Raw genomic sequence first — 16,694 nt, 5'->3', positions numbered from 1 at the left:
TTTCACTGGCTTCTATTGATTTTAATATTATTATATTATTATTATTCATGAAAACATATTGTGTATGCAATGTAGACTTGACTCTGTATCTGCCAGTAGAAAAACTGAATCTTTGTGCTTGAGGATGTTATTACTGGGGAATGAAGGACAATTACACAAAAACACACATGGCTATATAGAGAGATGCAAAGAACATTAACTTGTCAAGCACAACTTGGTGCTTCTAAAAAGAGAAGGAAATTATATAAGCAAACACACTGGAGGAGTAATAAGGGGGACTCTCTTCTATTCAGTAGGATTCTTCCATTTTGGGGTTATTTAGAAGAGAGTTAAACTCAATAATCTCTAATATTTCTGGGACTCTATTTTAAGGTGTAAGTAGGGTTTTACTATAAATAGCATTCTTTTGAATATAACAAAATTCTGTAGCATTGAGGGCTATGATATATAGTAAGGTTCAGGCTTGTTTGTTTGCAAGTATCCTGGATCTTCTAAAGCCCAATAAACTTTCTGGTGACAAAAGTTCTGTAATTCTCTGTCAGAACCTCATTAAATGTTTTAGACAGCAGGGATGATGAAAAGAAAGTTTAGAAAAAGTCACAGCATAGGACTCTAAAGGAATTAACAAGACTCAAAAAGATTCTTAATTTATTCTCAAAATTAATGTCTTTGTGGAAACAGTACTAGGTCTTTCAATTTAACATTAATATTTAAACCAAGCACAGGTTCCGCTTACCCAAACAACTCATCGATGTTAGCTGAATTAATGAATTTTTAACCAACTTAATCTAATAAACCAATTATTTGACTTCTGAAATATAATTATTTTTAATATTAACAGTCTGCTTTAACTGTTTAAGGTAGAGAGAGCCCTAAAGAATTAGATGAATCCACGAAATTATCCCAGTCCTTGTTCTTTGGGGTCTCTCTTAATAGTGACTAGGGAATTTACAGAGATTAACAGAAAAAGTCCCCAAAAAAGTAAACGATCTGATTCAGCCAGTCACCTCATTCATGCCACTACTAATCGCATCACATCATCAAATCCTCCAGCTTACTCCCTCGTACTCATGTAGTTTCCCTTTGAGGTCACCCTTGGTGGGCCTTTTAAAGCTGACTTCACCCAGGTAAATATCTCAGACAGATGAGAAGCTGGCAGCATGAGCCACAAATGATGATTTGCCTCGAAAGTGCTGATCCTGAATCCATTACATCCCTCAGTAGAGTTTACCTCTAAGGAGCCTTACAGTGCTTTCCATGTTTTGTTTTGTTTTTTTGTTTTACCCAATACTGCCGAAACCTGATACCTTGCACACTATAAATGATTAAGAAGATTCCTAATACTAAGTGACTTGATTTGAACACAGAAGAATAGTAAATAGTCATGCCCAAACAACTCCATACGGTCAATGAGAAGCTTTGGCTTTTTCAAAAATGAAAGTATTTCCATAAATATATGTCTATATTATGGAGAATTCAGAATAAGTAACCATGATTCATCTGATTTTGGAGGCTTTTTACAAAAGTGTGTCAAAGAAAAAGAAGCTTGAAAATATATATTGGCAATGACATAACTTGAAGCAGCAGTAGGTAAATGGCCCCATGCAAAAAAATAAAACAAACAAACAAACAAAACCCTGCCTTGATTATTTTCCTTTTTTTTACTATACTCAGAAATATTCATTCAAAAATATTATCATATATGCATTCTTAAATGTCTAACCCACAATTATTAGTATGTTATAATTGATTTGTACCATGACAAAAGAAGAGTAAATATACAACTTTTCCCAAGAATAATTAATCAGAAAGTAGTAAATATATATCAGTACTCATTGATGTTATACTTTTTTCCCATTGAGCTTTGCTCTAAAAGATATATATTTAATATTCATGTAAAATGCTTTCTTGGCAGAAGGTCAGTATCTTCTCAATGAAGAGCCCATTGATGGTACAGAATAGGACTTCCCTTCCCCCTTAAGTAGAAAACTGCCTATTATTCAGTGTCCTTTTTGTCACATTGAAGAACAGGGGACTTTTTATTCTTTCCAAGAAATGGCCTTTCAGATTCAGTAACAACATGTTCTGTTCCTCAGGAAATAAGAGAAGACCGAGATAGGGCACGGCTAGACTCGATGGTGCTGCTAATCATGAAACTGGACCAACTTGATCAGGACATTGAGAATGCTCTCAGCACCAGCTCCTCTCCATCCAGCACGCCCACCAACCTGCGGCGGCAAGTTCCTGTGAGCTTCCTACTTTCCACTTTTTTGCATGTGAACATGGTATCTCTACTTGGTACAGTCCCTCTTGCAAATGAAACATCTTTGATGGCACCATCTTCCCCCACATGACCTTGAGATCACTCATAATTCCAGGCTTCATGCGGGGGGCCATAAGAGAAGTGTGTGATTTAAAAGAAAATGGTTATTAGACAGGAAAGAGGGTCACTTTAAAAAATTATTTTGCTTCCTAGTGATCAAATTCTCTTCATTGCTGTTGTTCCCCTAATTGTCTGTCTTCTCTGATATGCTATACATGCCATCAACAATGTTCTGTTTATCTTGAATATTTTATTTTCAGTGTCCCACAATGTACATTGCATGTAGAAGATGGTTAATAAATATTTGCTGAATGGATCGATGGATAAGGTGGGTGGATGAATGGTTGGGTAGATGAATGGATGGATGCTGATTGAACTAACCCACCATATTACAATGAAGAGTTTAGATGAAATCAACTTGAGAGCACTCTAAAATCTACTCAGTGAAATTCCCAGGCAGAATCACTTACTTCTTCCCCGGTGTTGCTGTAGTGTTTTGCACATACTTCAGTAGGACAGGCATCCAAATGGAGGAGATGCAACCAAAGTAGTATCCTGAAGACTAACAAGAAGGGATGTTTTAACCTGTTTACATATGAAGGCTGTATAGAAGCTTCATACTCATTTTCATCAACTCTTTTAAAACCACATTTTTCAATAGGAGATGCTTCTCAATACTTTTTTGCCAATAATGTAGGTGTGGGATTCATTTTATCTTTTAAATTTTTCTGGTGTGAATTGCTAATCTCTCCCTATCTCTTCAATCTCTCCCCTTTTACTCTATATTGACCTTTCCTCAGTCTCATGTATTTAGGGGAAAAAAGCACAGCCCGTATTTCTGCTAAATACAGTTCCATACTATTATCTCCTCCCAGAGAGCAGAATAGCTCTTACCTGCTAGATATGGTTCTTTGCTGAATGGTAAAGACAATACAAAACAAGAGGTAAGGTGGGTGATGATTTTAGGATTTGCCTACATCTATATCTTCTGCCTTCATTTAAAGTATAAACTGGATTTTATATTGCATGCAGTATCTCATGGACCATCATCACCACTGCTCAAATATGATTGATTCTGTAAATAAAAATCTATTTCTGAGTTTCCAGTTCAGCAGACACTTGGAATAGGCAAAATAATACAGTAGAAACAAACTTTGGAGTCTGCAGGTCTAGGTCACTTCCCAGCTCTACAAATGAATATCTGAGAATATAAGGAAATTATTTAATTTCTCAACTTCTAGTTCATGTAAAAAATGAAAAGGAAATTTTGTCTCCTACTTAATGGCTTATTGGGAGGAGTAAGTGAAGAACATATATAAGATGCATTGCAAAGATCTGGCACAGAATACATATTTAGTATTTGTTAATTCCTTTTCCTTCTCCCGTGTACTCACTTACGTCAAGCACTGGGCTAAAGATGAATAAGATGTAGCCTGAATCCCTCAAAACTTCTTTTTGGTCTCTGTTTTTCTAGGTCATCCCTTTTTCTTTATTTCTGTTCCTTGGTATTTAGAGCTAATTGTAACATTCTCTCATCATCAAAAATTTTTCCACATATGATTTCCATTCCTTTTGATAATTGTGCCATGGAATAAGTGGATTATTACAGATGACTATGACCTTGATTGTCCACCAAGGAGTAGTGTCCCAGATTCGGGGAAGAAACTCCCTCTGCCACAGCTTCATACTCCATTGTGAATGTACAGTTTAGCAGAGAAGACAAGACATGCAGTGAAACAGTGACCTCAGTTTGAGATTATTTGTGAGAAAGGGCTGGAGTGAGTTCTACATGTAATAAAGGATGTAAAAGATGATATAGGCTGGAGTCTTTAAGGATGGCTTTAGTCTATGGCCATACCACCCTAAACGCGCCCAATTTCATCTGATCTCATAAGAATGGCTTTAAAGTTACAAAATATTAAAATAAGGATAGAGGTAAAAATTATAGTAGTCTGCTTTGAGGGAGCCTGACAAGTAAGGGTCAGACAGATCTGGGTTTTAATGCCACGCCTGCCACAGAATGTGGATTTGGCCAAGTTACTTGCTTTAAGCTTTGGTTTTATCATCTATCAAGTGATGATGATAAAACCTGCCATGTAGAGTTTGTGAACACTGAAGCAGAGTAAGACTGTTACAGTGTTGTCTTTAAATGGTATATATTTTCAATATTTATCATTTCACCTGAGAATTATTAGAAAAATGCAAGGTTACCTTGTTATTTACTTAATCAGATCATAAACAGGATGGCAAAATTAATGCAAATGATTTCTGATATACATAAAGGTCAAATATAAATACCTTGTAAACTACCTGCTATTACGATTATGCATCTGATATTTATAAATTACCTGTTGTTTATTACCATCCATTTGATGTTGATTCAATTTGAAATTTTAATGAATCATTTTTCTGTGATGGTAAAATGGTGTTTGTAATTTCCATGCAAAAAAAAAAAAAAAAAAAGAATAGATGACCACTGATCTGAAATCACTCAGAGCATGAGAAATTTGGTTAGGGTTCTGTGTTTTATACACATACTCTTGAGAATATAGTGTTTTTGTTTCATATTTATTATTGTTGTGTATATTTTTATTGAGATATAGTCAGCTTACAATGTTGTATGAAAGTGTACAGCATAATGCTTCAATCATACATGAACATAGATATATTCATTTTCATATTCTGTTTCAGCATAGGTTACTACAAGATATTGAATATATGTTGTGTATATCTTTTGTACTCTTTCTATCTTTGTTTTTCCCTTTTTTCTTTTTTTGTACTTTTATTGAGATATAAGTGACTTATAATATTGTTTAAGGTATACAATGTGATGATTCGACACAGTTATATATTGCAAAATAATTGCCACAATAAGGTTAGTTAACCCATCCATCAACTGTATAACTACAAATGTGTGTGTGGTGAGAACATTTAATATCTACTTTCTTAGCAACTTTCAAGTATATAATACAGTGTTGTTAACTATAGCCACAGAAGTGAGTATTAGGTACCCAGAACTTATGCATCTTATAACTGGAAGTTTGTACCCTCTGACAGACATTGCCCCCATTTCCCCCACCCCCATCCTCCGGTAACCACCACTCCGCTCTGTTTCTATGAGTTTAGCTTTTTATTAGAATCCGCATGTAAGTGAGATCATCACAGTATTTATGTTTTTCTTTCTGGCTTATTTCATTTAGCATAATGTTCTTAAGGGCTATCCGTGTTGTGACAAAAGGCAGGGTTTCCTTCTTTTCTATAGCCAAATAATATAGCTTTGTGTGTGTGTGTGTGTGTGTGTGTGTGTATCACATATTCTTTATCCATTCATCCATCAGTAGACACTTGGGTTGTTCCCATGTCTTGGCTATTGTGAATAATGCAGCAGTGAACACAGGGGTGCAGATATCTCTTTAAGACAGTGATTCATTCCCTTTGGATGTGTACCCAGAGGTGAGATTGCTGGGTCACATCTATTTTTAACTTTTTGAGGAACCTCCATACTGTTTTCCAAAGTAGCAGTACTAATTTACATTTCCACTAGCAATGCACTTTAATTCCCTTTTTTCCACTTTCTCTTCAACACTTGTTATTGCTTGTCTTTTTTATAATAGCCATTCTAACGGGTGTGAGGTGATATATCGTAGTTTTAATTTGCATTTCTCTGATAATTAGTAATGTTGAGCATCTTTTCATGTACTTGTTGGCCATTTATGTGTCTTCTTTGGAAAAATATCTATTCAGGTACTCTAAATTTTTTAATCAGATTATTTTTTTTGCTATTAAATTGTATAGATTCCTTATATATTTTGGATATTAACCCCTTATCTGATAATAAGGTTTGCAAATATTTTCTCCCAATTCTATAGATTGCCTCTTCATTCTTCTTTTGATTGTTTGCTGTGCAGAATCCATTTAGCTTAATATAATCCTGCTTATTTATTTTTGCTTTTATTACTTATGCTTTTGGTGGCATATCCAAAAAATCGTTGCCAATGCCAATGTCAAGAAGCTTTTTGTCTATGCTTTCTTCTAGGAGTTTCATGGTTTCAGATCTTACATTTACATCTTTAATTCATTTCAAGTTAATTATTGTGAGTGGTGTAAGATGAGGGTCCATTTTCACTCATTTCCATGTGAATATTCAATTTTCCCAACACCATTTATTGAAAAGACATTTTCCCCATTGAGTATTTTTGGCTCCCTTGTCAAATATTAGTTGACTGTATATGCATGTTTTATTTCTGGGCTGTCTGTTCTCTTCCATTGGTGTGTGTATCTGTTTTTATGCAAGTACCATGCTGTTTTGATTACCATAGCACTGTAGTTTGAAATAAGGAAATGTGATGCTGCCAGCTTTGTTTTTCTTTCTTAAGAAAGAAAAATCTTAAGATTGCTTTGGCTGTCCAAGATCTTTTGTGGTTCCATACAAATTTTAGGATTGTTTTTTCCTGTTCTGTGAAAAAATGCTATTGGAATTTTGACAGGGGTTGCACTGAATCTATAGATCACTTTGGTGGTATCAACATTTTCACAATTTAAATTCTTCCAATTCAGGAACATAAGATGTCTTTCCATTTATTTGCCTTTTTCAACTTCTTTCCTCAGTGTCTTATAGCTTCTAGTGTACAGATCTTGCACCTCCTTGGTTAAATATTACATTTGTAAGCCTAGTTTTTCTTTCATAAAACAATATTTAATGAGCATGTTCTAGGTGCCAGGCACTATTCTAAGCCTGGGGATGTATCAGTGAACAAGACAGGTGAAGTCCCTGCTCTTGTGATACATAGATTGCAATAGAAGGAGACAATCAAGGATTAGAAAAAGAAACAAATGAAAGATAGACAGAGATATATACAGACAGATATATGGATACATACATATATGCATGCATAGGTAGAGATGGTGGATGCATATAATTGATATGTGGTAGATAAGGTAATGAGATTGCAAAATAGAGAATGATATGCTGTGGAGGTTGAAGGGAAGAAACTATTTTAGCTTGAAATGTTACTCAGGGTCACACAACAAGCAAGGAGTGTCTGTGGGCTTCTACCTCCTTGACAGCAGTGCCTGAGCTCCCACTACTGTCCCTTCCAATTCACAATTGGCTGTTAAATTATCAAAGTAGTAATACTACCTCTTTTTCAGCCTTTGCTTTCTAAAACCAGACCCTCTTAAGAGTACAATTGTTAATACAAAAGAATGTCTGATTTGGGTGACATGGCAATGTCAGCCGTCTTAACTCTGGTGTGTCAGTGTGTGTTGGGAGAAAGAGGAGGCAGAAGAGTGTTGGAGGCAGGGAGAAAGGCCTATAGAGAGCATGGATATGCCCCTCTTATCAATGCGTTTTTTAAACAGGATCTGGAATCAGGATCTGACAGTGGAGCAGATACCACTTCAGTGAATCAGACACAGATAAACTTGTCTGCTAACACTGAGTCCCCTGATCTACCATCTTCCACCCCGGTGGCCAGTTCTGGAACCAAACCCAAGTCTTCGGTAAGTTGTAAATGATAACAGTCAGTTTCAACTTGAAGTGTTGATGATCATCAGGTAAGAGTTGATATCTCATCCATTTAATTTAGAAGAAATGCTCTTGGATTCTTAGTTGCAGTGACTTGATAGTATTTAATTAAGTACTACCCAACGTATGCTGTTAGTTTGTTTTATAAATGATAACACAAGTAATTTACTAAAATAGGTAATTATTCCAGAATTTTGCAAAATATGGTATTAAATTTTGTTGCTGGATACTCAGAACTTTAAAGAACCAAGAATGCAAAATCTAAAGATAACTCTCCCTGTGTTATTATCCTGACTACACAGTTTACCAGTTGGAAAATTGATGGATGGATGGATAGATGAAGAGGTAGAGACAGACACGTAAGATCACACACATCATGAAGTTTATGTGGATATTAAATGATATAGTGCATGTCACATGCTTAGTGAAATCCCTGGCACAGAAAAAATACTGAACAATGTTAAACTACTATCATTTTTATGATGATGCCTCATGGACTTAACAATGCTACCAAAACAAACGAAAAGGAGAATTACCACATATAATAAAACAGCACCATGAATTGTGAAAAAAAGACATTTTCCTTTAAGTAAAAAGTTGAACTGCAACTGAAAAGCAGTATTTGACTCTAAAGGTAACATTTATGGAGGAAGTAATTACTACTTCAAATATCTAAAGTCCCAGCAGCTCCAAAATAACCTTTCCTAGTTTAGTGAAAATCACAGTGTCGTATTATTTTTTTAAATGCCTGTGTTAGCTTAACACAGAGAAACAAGTTTGGATTGCTTGTTTGCCTGCCTTTAAAATAAAAGGCATGTCTGAAATAAAACTCAAAAGAGAATACTTGAATTTAAAACATCGTAGGTGTGTTCATTTGCAAGAATATCTAAAGTATTTTTGATGGAATAAATATTTATTGAACACCTACAACGTGCCATGTGTTATGCAAGATGAAAAAGACTTGGAGAGCAATAAAAATATATTCTCTGCATTTAAATATCTCACAGTCTAGCAAGGGAGGGAGATATGTAAACAGTGAAATGCAATGACTTGCTTTATGTGTTATGTATATTGGAAATAAGAGGTAATAACCTATTACCTGATACTATTTTGTGAGACACTGAAAAAGTAGGGTCAGAAATAATGTGTGCCAGTGGGCAGACTGCAGTGAAATGGTGCTCTTCTTTTTCACGATGAGTAGATAATGTTGAGATGCAAAGTTCAAATATGAATCCTAACAATCTCATTTTACCACAACCTTATTAAGAAAAAAGATAAAAGCCTCTCAACAGTTTTAGCTTAAAGCTTTGGGAATCGTTGGAGCATTGGTTTTCTGAACACTGGGGACAGGTGTGGGACTGATATGTAAGAAGGTAGTAGAAAGGAAGGTGAATTCCCTCTTTAAAGATATTTATGCTTAAATTTGCTTCTTAAAGCACCAACTATTATCCTGAAGAATTTTTCACTATGAAATTTTTTCTGTGTTCACCTTTTACTTTAGAATAATTACCAATGGTATCGTCTTTCTCCCTTGGAACATACGTATTTTAGTATGTGGTCACCGTATAATTTGTAACAACAGCTAAAATTCTGTGTGCAGTTCTTTCACTACTCCCGTGTTTGTAAAAGTGGCCAGTGTATTTCCATTGAGATATGTACCTAATTTTTATGGTTACTGTCTTCAGTAAAGTTTCAGAATGAGATACATAAAACCATCAGTTTTCCTAGGACTTTAATCCTTCAGTAGACTTTTATGATGGGTTCTTTTTCAAATTTTTCATGTATTGCCATATCAATTGACCAAACTATTCACCCCACAGGCAAAATTAAGAAATACTTAAAATCAGTTATTGAATAGAAATATGTTTTTTTCATGCACCACAAATCAAATATTAATTGAAAAGTTGTTAACTTGGAATAAAATCAGATATGGAGATTTATATCCATCTGTTCACGTGTGACTCGTTTCCCAGGCATACAATCATATCTTCGTAGTGATGCCATAACTCACTAGTCAGTAAGCAATGAGAATCAGTGTGCAACTGACTTGGCCTCAAAACACAATGTTCCCCTTTAAGACACCCAAAACCTGCTTAACGCATCCTGACCAACAGCACAGGCAGAGTTAGATGACTGGACACGCAGCTGTGTTCAGCCACTGAACTATAATCTAGTCAAATTCTCTAGCCGGCCGTGAGAGGTACCCAGGGAGAAAAAAAAACCATTCCACTGTCAAAAGCAACTGACTTTTAGGAAGTTTTTTTAAGAAAATGGCCAACAATATAGCTTGAAAAACAGGCTTTTGTGATGGCGTAAGGGCTGTTTTAATGTGTGTGCAAGCTTTATTTTTTGCTGTTACTGGCGTTGTTATTCTTTTGAATATACTCTCTTTATACTACAGTTTAAAAATAATTCTTGGGCCATGGGTTAATTTTATATTATTGTCCTGGGTTAAAATATTAGAGAAGAATTTTATCTATCTTATGAGATACTAAATTCCCTTCAACTTGGAGCTTAGGGAATAGATGTGTGATGGCAGTTCTGCTATTTTGCGAAAAGAGAGAAAGCTCCAGTGTTCTGCAGAGCTGTTCTTTTCACCATGAACTAAAATTTCAATTTTAATATTAAGTAGAAACATTAAATTCAGAGAACAGCTACTTCTAACATCCGCCTAAAATGAACTAACCTTCTGCTCCATAATGTCACCCTTTTACAGAATGCTTACTTTCATTTCAGAATTATTTAATGTTACACTTGATTTGCTGCTGTGAAGTCTATTTATAATGGTGACTAACTACCACAAATATTTGGCTTTCTTTTTGTGCATAAGGTCTCTGGATTCTAAGTGCCTATTTTTCAATACGTTTTCTACTTTTATATTTATTATTAGAAGAAGACCAATGAATAATCTTTAGATTTTTTTCATGAATGCCATGTATATATATCATGCTGAAAATGGAGCATTAAAGTAGATTTCTGAGATGTATTTGAAGCAAAAATTTAAAACATTAAAAGGTAGGTTATCCACTGCCAAAAAACACATTAGAAACAAGATCTGGTGCTTCATGTCAAAAATCTCATCCGTTTCTTTCTTAAATTCTTTGTTTTGTTCCTTTGAGGCAATCTTATAATGCCTTTCACATAAGACACTTCTGCAAACCCATTTGTAATCATATCATTTTATATATAGTGCTTTGATTGACTGTAGAGCCGTATTTGACATCCCACTGACCAGGGTATTCTGTTGCTAGAGCTGATCCTGTATTAGTTGATATAAGGTCATTACATGAAAGATTTTAAAGCTAGGCACTAAAACAGGTTTTGTCGTCATTTTTCTTAAAGATACTGATTATTGTAGGTGGTCATTCAGTCACCATTAATCATACATTTATGAAGAAAGAGACACCAAGCCCAAGATAAAGAAAACTATATGTTTTATTTGTAAAATAAGTACTGGAGAATCAGGGAGGGTATTCTGCTATGTAGAGTAACATCAGTTTCATAGAGAAGACAACTCGTCTCGTTGACATGTGACTGAGAGGATTCTAACAAGAGGGATGAGAAACTCAAACATTTGGGCATGTTGGAATCCCAGCTAGACAGAGCAGCTTTGAGTGTATCCGAAAGTATATGAAGGAATGTTGGACGATATTGGCATTTATATCAGAATGTATTGAATACTGGAATTACAAAATAACCCTCCTTTGAAGACTTCAGAAACAGCAGAAATTATTAATCTTCATTAGTGTAATTGCTTCAGAATGGAAAAAGACAGATACATTTTACTCCAGCTCAAACTAGCAAGAGTAGCTCTAATTCCACAGACTGAATCCACTCCTAATCTTTTCATCATCACCGTCACAATTGCGATGAGATAGATGAGGGTGGAACGTCAGCTCACGGAGTGGGGTGGGAGCTAAGGGCCAGCAGATTGCCCCCAGCCAGAGACTGATTCTGAATGAATCCTGCCTACATGCTGCTGGAAGGTGACTGAAATAAAGCTTCAAGATTATGTCCTGCCTATAAGTTCGTGATCATTTCTAGATGACTATAAAAAAAAGAAAGGACTCCATTGCCACAGTCAACCTGATATTTTAGCCACTTTTAACAACAGTTTCAAAAATTGCATGATCAGTATAACCTTTGTTGAAGAAAAACAAAAATCTCTCAATATGACTCCAAAACACGTTCATGCTATAATCAACTTAGTGAGGCACTTACACACAATCTATTGTTTTTCCTCCTCTGTACAGTGGTAGAAGCAAACAGTAATTTTCTGCTCTGACATACACTTGTCAATAGTATTGTCCTCCCTAAAAAGCATAAATGTTTTGAAGTGGGGGTAAAAAGGTGGGTGATGACATTGCATATGAATTTTGACATTATATTATTTTCAGCAAAAGCCACTAACATTTAAGTCATTAAAAAACAACCTCATTTAACCTGTTTTCACTCAATGAGATATGGTCTAATCTACATGACTCTTGAAACTGTCAATTTATATGTTGGCCATTGTACACACAAGCACCATTAATTGTCATGCATAGTATTCCTATGAATTTGTATCTAAACCTAGTAAAAGTAGAGACTACAAGAATAAGAACTTGAGGAAAGACCCAGAAGCTTTATCTGGATAATAATTATGGAGAAAAGTGTTCTACCTATGTAATAATAATGTCAAAAATAAAAAGAACAAGCATTTATGGAGTGCACACTGTGTGGCAGATACTATATTATGGACTAGTAGGTCGTAAGCCATCACATCCTCACCACAGTGTTTAAGGCAGATGCTGTTATTACTTAGTGTTCATAGAGAGGAAAGTGGCTAATTTTAGTTGCCTATGGTCTTGCTGCTAATAAGGGACAGGGCCGGGATGACATCCAGATCTTCCAAGCACCTAGACACTGCTTTGTACATAGATTCACATGCTAATCACGTGGCTTCAGAACCAACAAAAATTATTAAATTTGAAACAAAATGTCACTAATGTTTGGAATCTCAAAGTGCACAGGAACAGTTTTATTGAACAGTAATGTACAGTGCTTGGTTAGTCAGAGCATGGCATAGGTTGTATTGTCCTAACATCATTTTCTAAATCATCCATTGAGCACAGACTTTTATATGTGTTTATATGTATGTGTGTGTTTGTGTGTATCACATTTTATGTAATATATATGTGTGTGTATGTGTATAATATATATGTATATGTATGTGTATCTCCATTCCTTGATGTCATTTTCTAATGGTCTGTATGGAATAATTCTTAACTATATGGTTAAATTTTAATGAAACCAAATTAATAATTATGGAGTTCTTATATAGTCATATAGTTATTAGTCAGTATAAATTTTAGTAACATTGATTTTATGTAAGACTATTACTCAGGATAAACATAGAAACCACAAATACGGGTTTAGTCATTGTTACCACGTATGGAGTGTGGTGTTATTTTCATCTGTGACAGGAGATAAAAGGTTTGAAAAGATCTGAGAAAGAGTTTCAAAGAGAAAAGCTCAGCAGGTAGAAGGATAGAGATTAATGGGCACGTTTTACAACCAATAATCAACTTGTTAATTGTTGCTTCTGTAAAAGGAGAACTCCGTGTAAGGCTGCTTAAAAATAAAACTTAAGAAGTCCATAAAATACTGTTTTGATGGAAAGCGATTTGTTAAAGTTATCAGGGACAGTCTGACTAAGAGTCTGACATTCATCCATGATGAATTAGCTACACAAGATTAGAAAAAGAATTAGCTTGGAATTCATGGATGGATTTAGGAGGATGCCTGAACCCCTGAAATTGTATTTTACATTATGTGTGCATGTGAGCATTTCCCCATGGGAAGACTGTCAATATCTTCATCAGATCCTCAGAAGACTCTACAAGGCCCCCGTAAAGAAATGCTTGTTCGAGTTTTGATGATTAGATCAGCTATCCAATGAAGAGACTGATGAACATGACATCTTTGTTACAAATAATGCACTTCAGGCACCTTGACAGGGATTACTTCATTCAGGTTTATTTCCTAGTAGAGAATTCCACAGTATCCCTTTTGCTACACTTCATGGAAATGGAAAATCTGATTCTGCTATGAGACTATAGGATGTCATTGGCATTTGCCCCAGTTATACAGCATATTAATGAAATTAAAACTGATCAAGAAAGGAAAGAAAAACCATCAGGAATCCCCCATAATACTTTCAGTGTAAGCCAGGTTTTATATCTAAATGGAATCACATGTCTTATATATATGATCATTAAGCTAAAGTCATTGTGCTTGTGATATATTAAATGGTAGGCACTAAAATTTTTAAAGAGCATGTAGATTTGGAAGTCCAGATCACATCATTTTAAAATACTATTTAAAACCCAATTCATAAGCAAAATTTTAGTAGTATCTCTATTTTGTTTTACCAGGATATTCTTCAATATTTTTGCTTAAATGGTTATCAGATAATTTTTTTAGCAAAAGTTAGTCATTTTCCCTAATGTTGTCCACTACTTAAAACTAAATAAAGAAATTAAACTTTATTTTTTTTACAAATAGGAACTGCAAATACTCCTTTTTACTGACTTCTTAGGGAAAAAAAGCAAGGTAATATATAAAATTGACTAGAATTTAAATAGTATTTCATATGTCACATAGGATCAGTAAAGGAAATAATCTGCATAGTAAAGCAAAAGATGACACAGATAGAATTCTTGAAGAAAGTAAAGTCACCTTCTTCTGAAACATCAAAAAATTTGAATTAGTACAGTTTACCATTAATAAATGCAAACAAAAATGTAATGGTCCTAGAAAAATGCCTTAGATTCTAATGCTTTTGAATGTGGCTATTTAACTTTGACATAGCTAAACAATAACATTAAAGTAGATGGATTTTTAAAGAAATATTTGTCTTTGTTTACTAAGATCTTCATTGTTTATGAGGAAGAACAGTAAGACAAAATGTATAGCTTTTTAAGGAAAACTGAGCCTCTAGAAAGCTGGGGGGGAAATGTTTCTAAAAAAGAAATCATTCTATTACTATTTTAATGAGATATTTCTTAGAATTCTGATTCTCAAGTATAGAGGATTCCATTCACATATTCTGGATTTTGAAATAATAAATAATGTAATTCATTAACCTTGGGCTTTGAAAAATAGAAACATTTTTCATAGCCATTTGCTTTTGTATTTAAAATAATTCAAAATTTTCTCATTACTTGTGTTTGAAGATACTTACATCTGTTTCCACTCCATTTACACGTTAATTCATGACAGTCTTGTTTGGGATGGGTTATTTGATCTCCACAATGACCTCCTCACGTAAGACTTTTCATTTTGAATCTAGGAGTTTCCTTGTGCCAAGAATAAGTTTAACTTTCATCCAGATATACTGATCCTTAGTACTAAAGACTGAGCACATGGTATTTAAGTAAATTTTCGAGTTGGCAGAATTGTTTTTCTGTCTTTTTTGTGTTTTATTTTTAATAACTTGGTTAATTAAACGTCTGGAGCAGAATTCCTACATCCAAAAGAAAGATGAGAAAAAAATGGAACACATGAATGATAGGACAGTCAGAATTGAATAGATTCCATTAGGGTAAGGAACAGTAAGAAAGAAAAAAAAATCTGCAACCTAAGATTTGGTCATATGAATAGTACTTTTGTATGTTATCATCATTACAATGAGAAAAATTTCGTTTTTCCATGTGCTGATGTTACTTCTCGAATCCAGCTCACATTTTCATCCAAGAGAAATAACAATTTCCAGTTATTTCTGGGCAATGTAAAATGGCAAGCCAACGGCATGCCACATCACAGCAACCAAGAATATAATTCATAGCACTGGGCAGTAATAATAACCCATAGGCCATTTTCACAGAGCTTTCTTCATTTCAAACCAAGTTGTCCCAAAGTTCTAATTACATATTCAATGATACCATTTTTTTTTCTAATTCTCTATTTTGATTCCTTAATTGATCACTAATTCTTCCCCAGGCATTTGATGGCCTCTGTACTCAGTTCTTTTTTTGTGTGTGTATATATATATATTTTATTGAAATATAGTCAGTTTACAATGTTGTGCCAATCTCTGGTTTACAGCACATGTACTCCTTAAAGACAGTTGAAGTCAGTCTAAATGTTTAACCAGGGATTCCAGGTGAATATTCAATAGCAGTTATACAAAGTTTACACAGAGGGCTTTCCTGACTATAGTTTTGAGCTGTCTACCACATACCAGATTTCTAAATGAAAAAGCAGAAACAGCAACCAAGTATTTGAATATTCTGAATATCACACATCTAAACAGATGGAGTCATGTAACAAAATATGAAAATAAGGGAATCACTTACTCTTTATCGTCATGGTGTCCTAAGATACCACCACTTGAAAAATATCAATATTCTTGATATCTGGGTATTTAACAAGCATTTTATATGCTAGGTTTTTTTTTAATGAATGAATGGTTTATATTCCTTAGATTATTGTTGCAACTGTCACTTTTTAGTGATTCTCTGTTTTTTCCACTGTGACAACTCGGCGTAATCCGGGCAACTTCAGGATTAGTAAATTCCTTCAAAAGAAAATCAGTTGATGGTCATGAAAACAACTCTGTTTCCTTTTTACCATAGATTGATTTCTCCGTTTTATTTTGTTGCTGCTCTGTTGATTCATTTTGAAGGCCCTATCTTTGTATAAATATTACAGTAACTTACTGAATGGGCATTTACCCAATTAGTCATAATGTGACATGCAGAGAATCATACAAACAAGCAATAATAACAATAAATCAGTGCTGTTCAGACTGTGTGTTGTTCTGGGTACCCCTGGAACTGCCTTCCTTCACCTGCCTCAACC

General features: G+C 34.5%; 1 protein-coding gene across 5 annotated transcripts in view; it reads left to right on the top strand.

Annotated features, from left to right (window-relative positions):
* DLC1 (DLC1 Rho GTPase activating protein) overlaps positions 1 to 16,694 on the top strand; it is a 344,822-nt gene that overhangs the window by 93,042 nt on the left and 235,086 nt on the right. For 4 of the 5 annotated variants that reach the window (XM_032468641.1, XM_032468640.1, XM_032468643.1 and 1 more), the window contains exons 3-4: positions 2,097 to 2,246; positions 7,685 to 7,825. In XM_032468641.1, the coding sequence (XP_032324532.1) occupies positions 2,097 to 2,246; positions 7,685 to 7,825 (291 nt within the window). The remainder of the gene's footprint in view (positions 1 to 2,096; positions 2,247 to 7,684; positions 7,826 to 16,694) is intronic. The other variant, XM_032468642.1, reaches the window with a different exon arrangement.

The sequence above is a fragment of the Camelus ferus genome, chromosome 26 (genome assembly GCF_009834535.1).
Source record: "Camelus ferus isolate YT-003-E chromosome 26, BCGSAC_Cfer_1.0, whole genome shotgun sequence".
NCBI lineage: Eukaryota > Metazoa > Chordata > Mammalia > Artiodactyla > Camelidae > Camelus > Camelus ferus.
The sequence above is the reverse complement of the archived record's forward strand: the minus strand, read 5'-3'. Positions and strand labels throughout refer to the sequence as shown.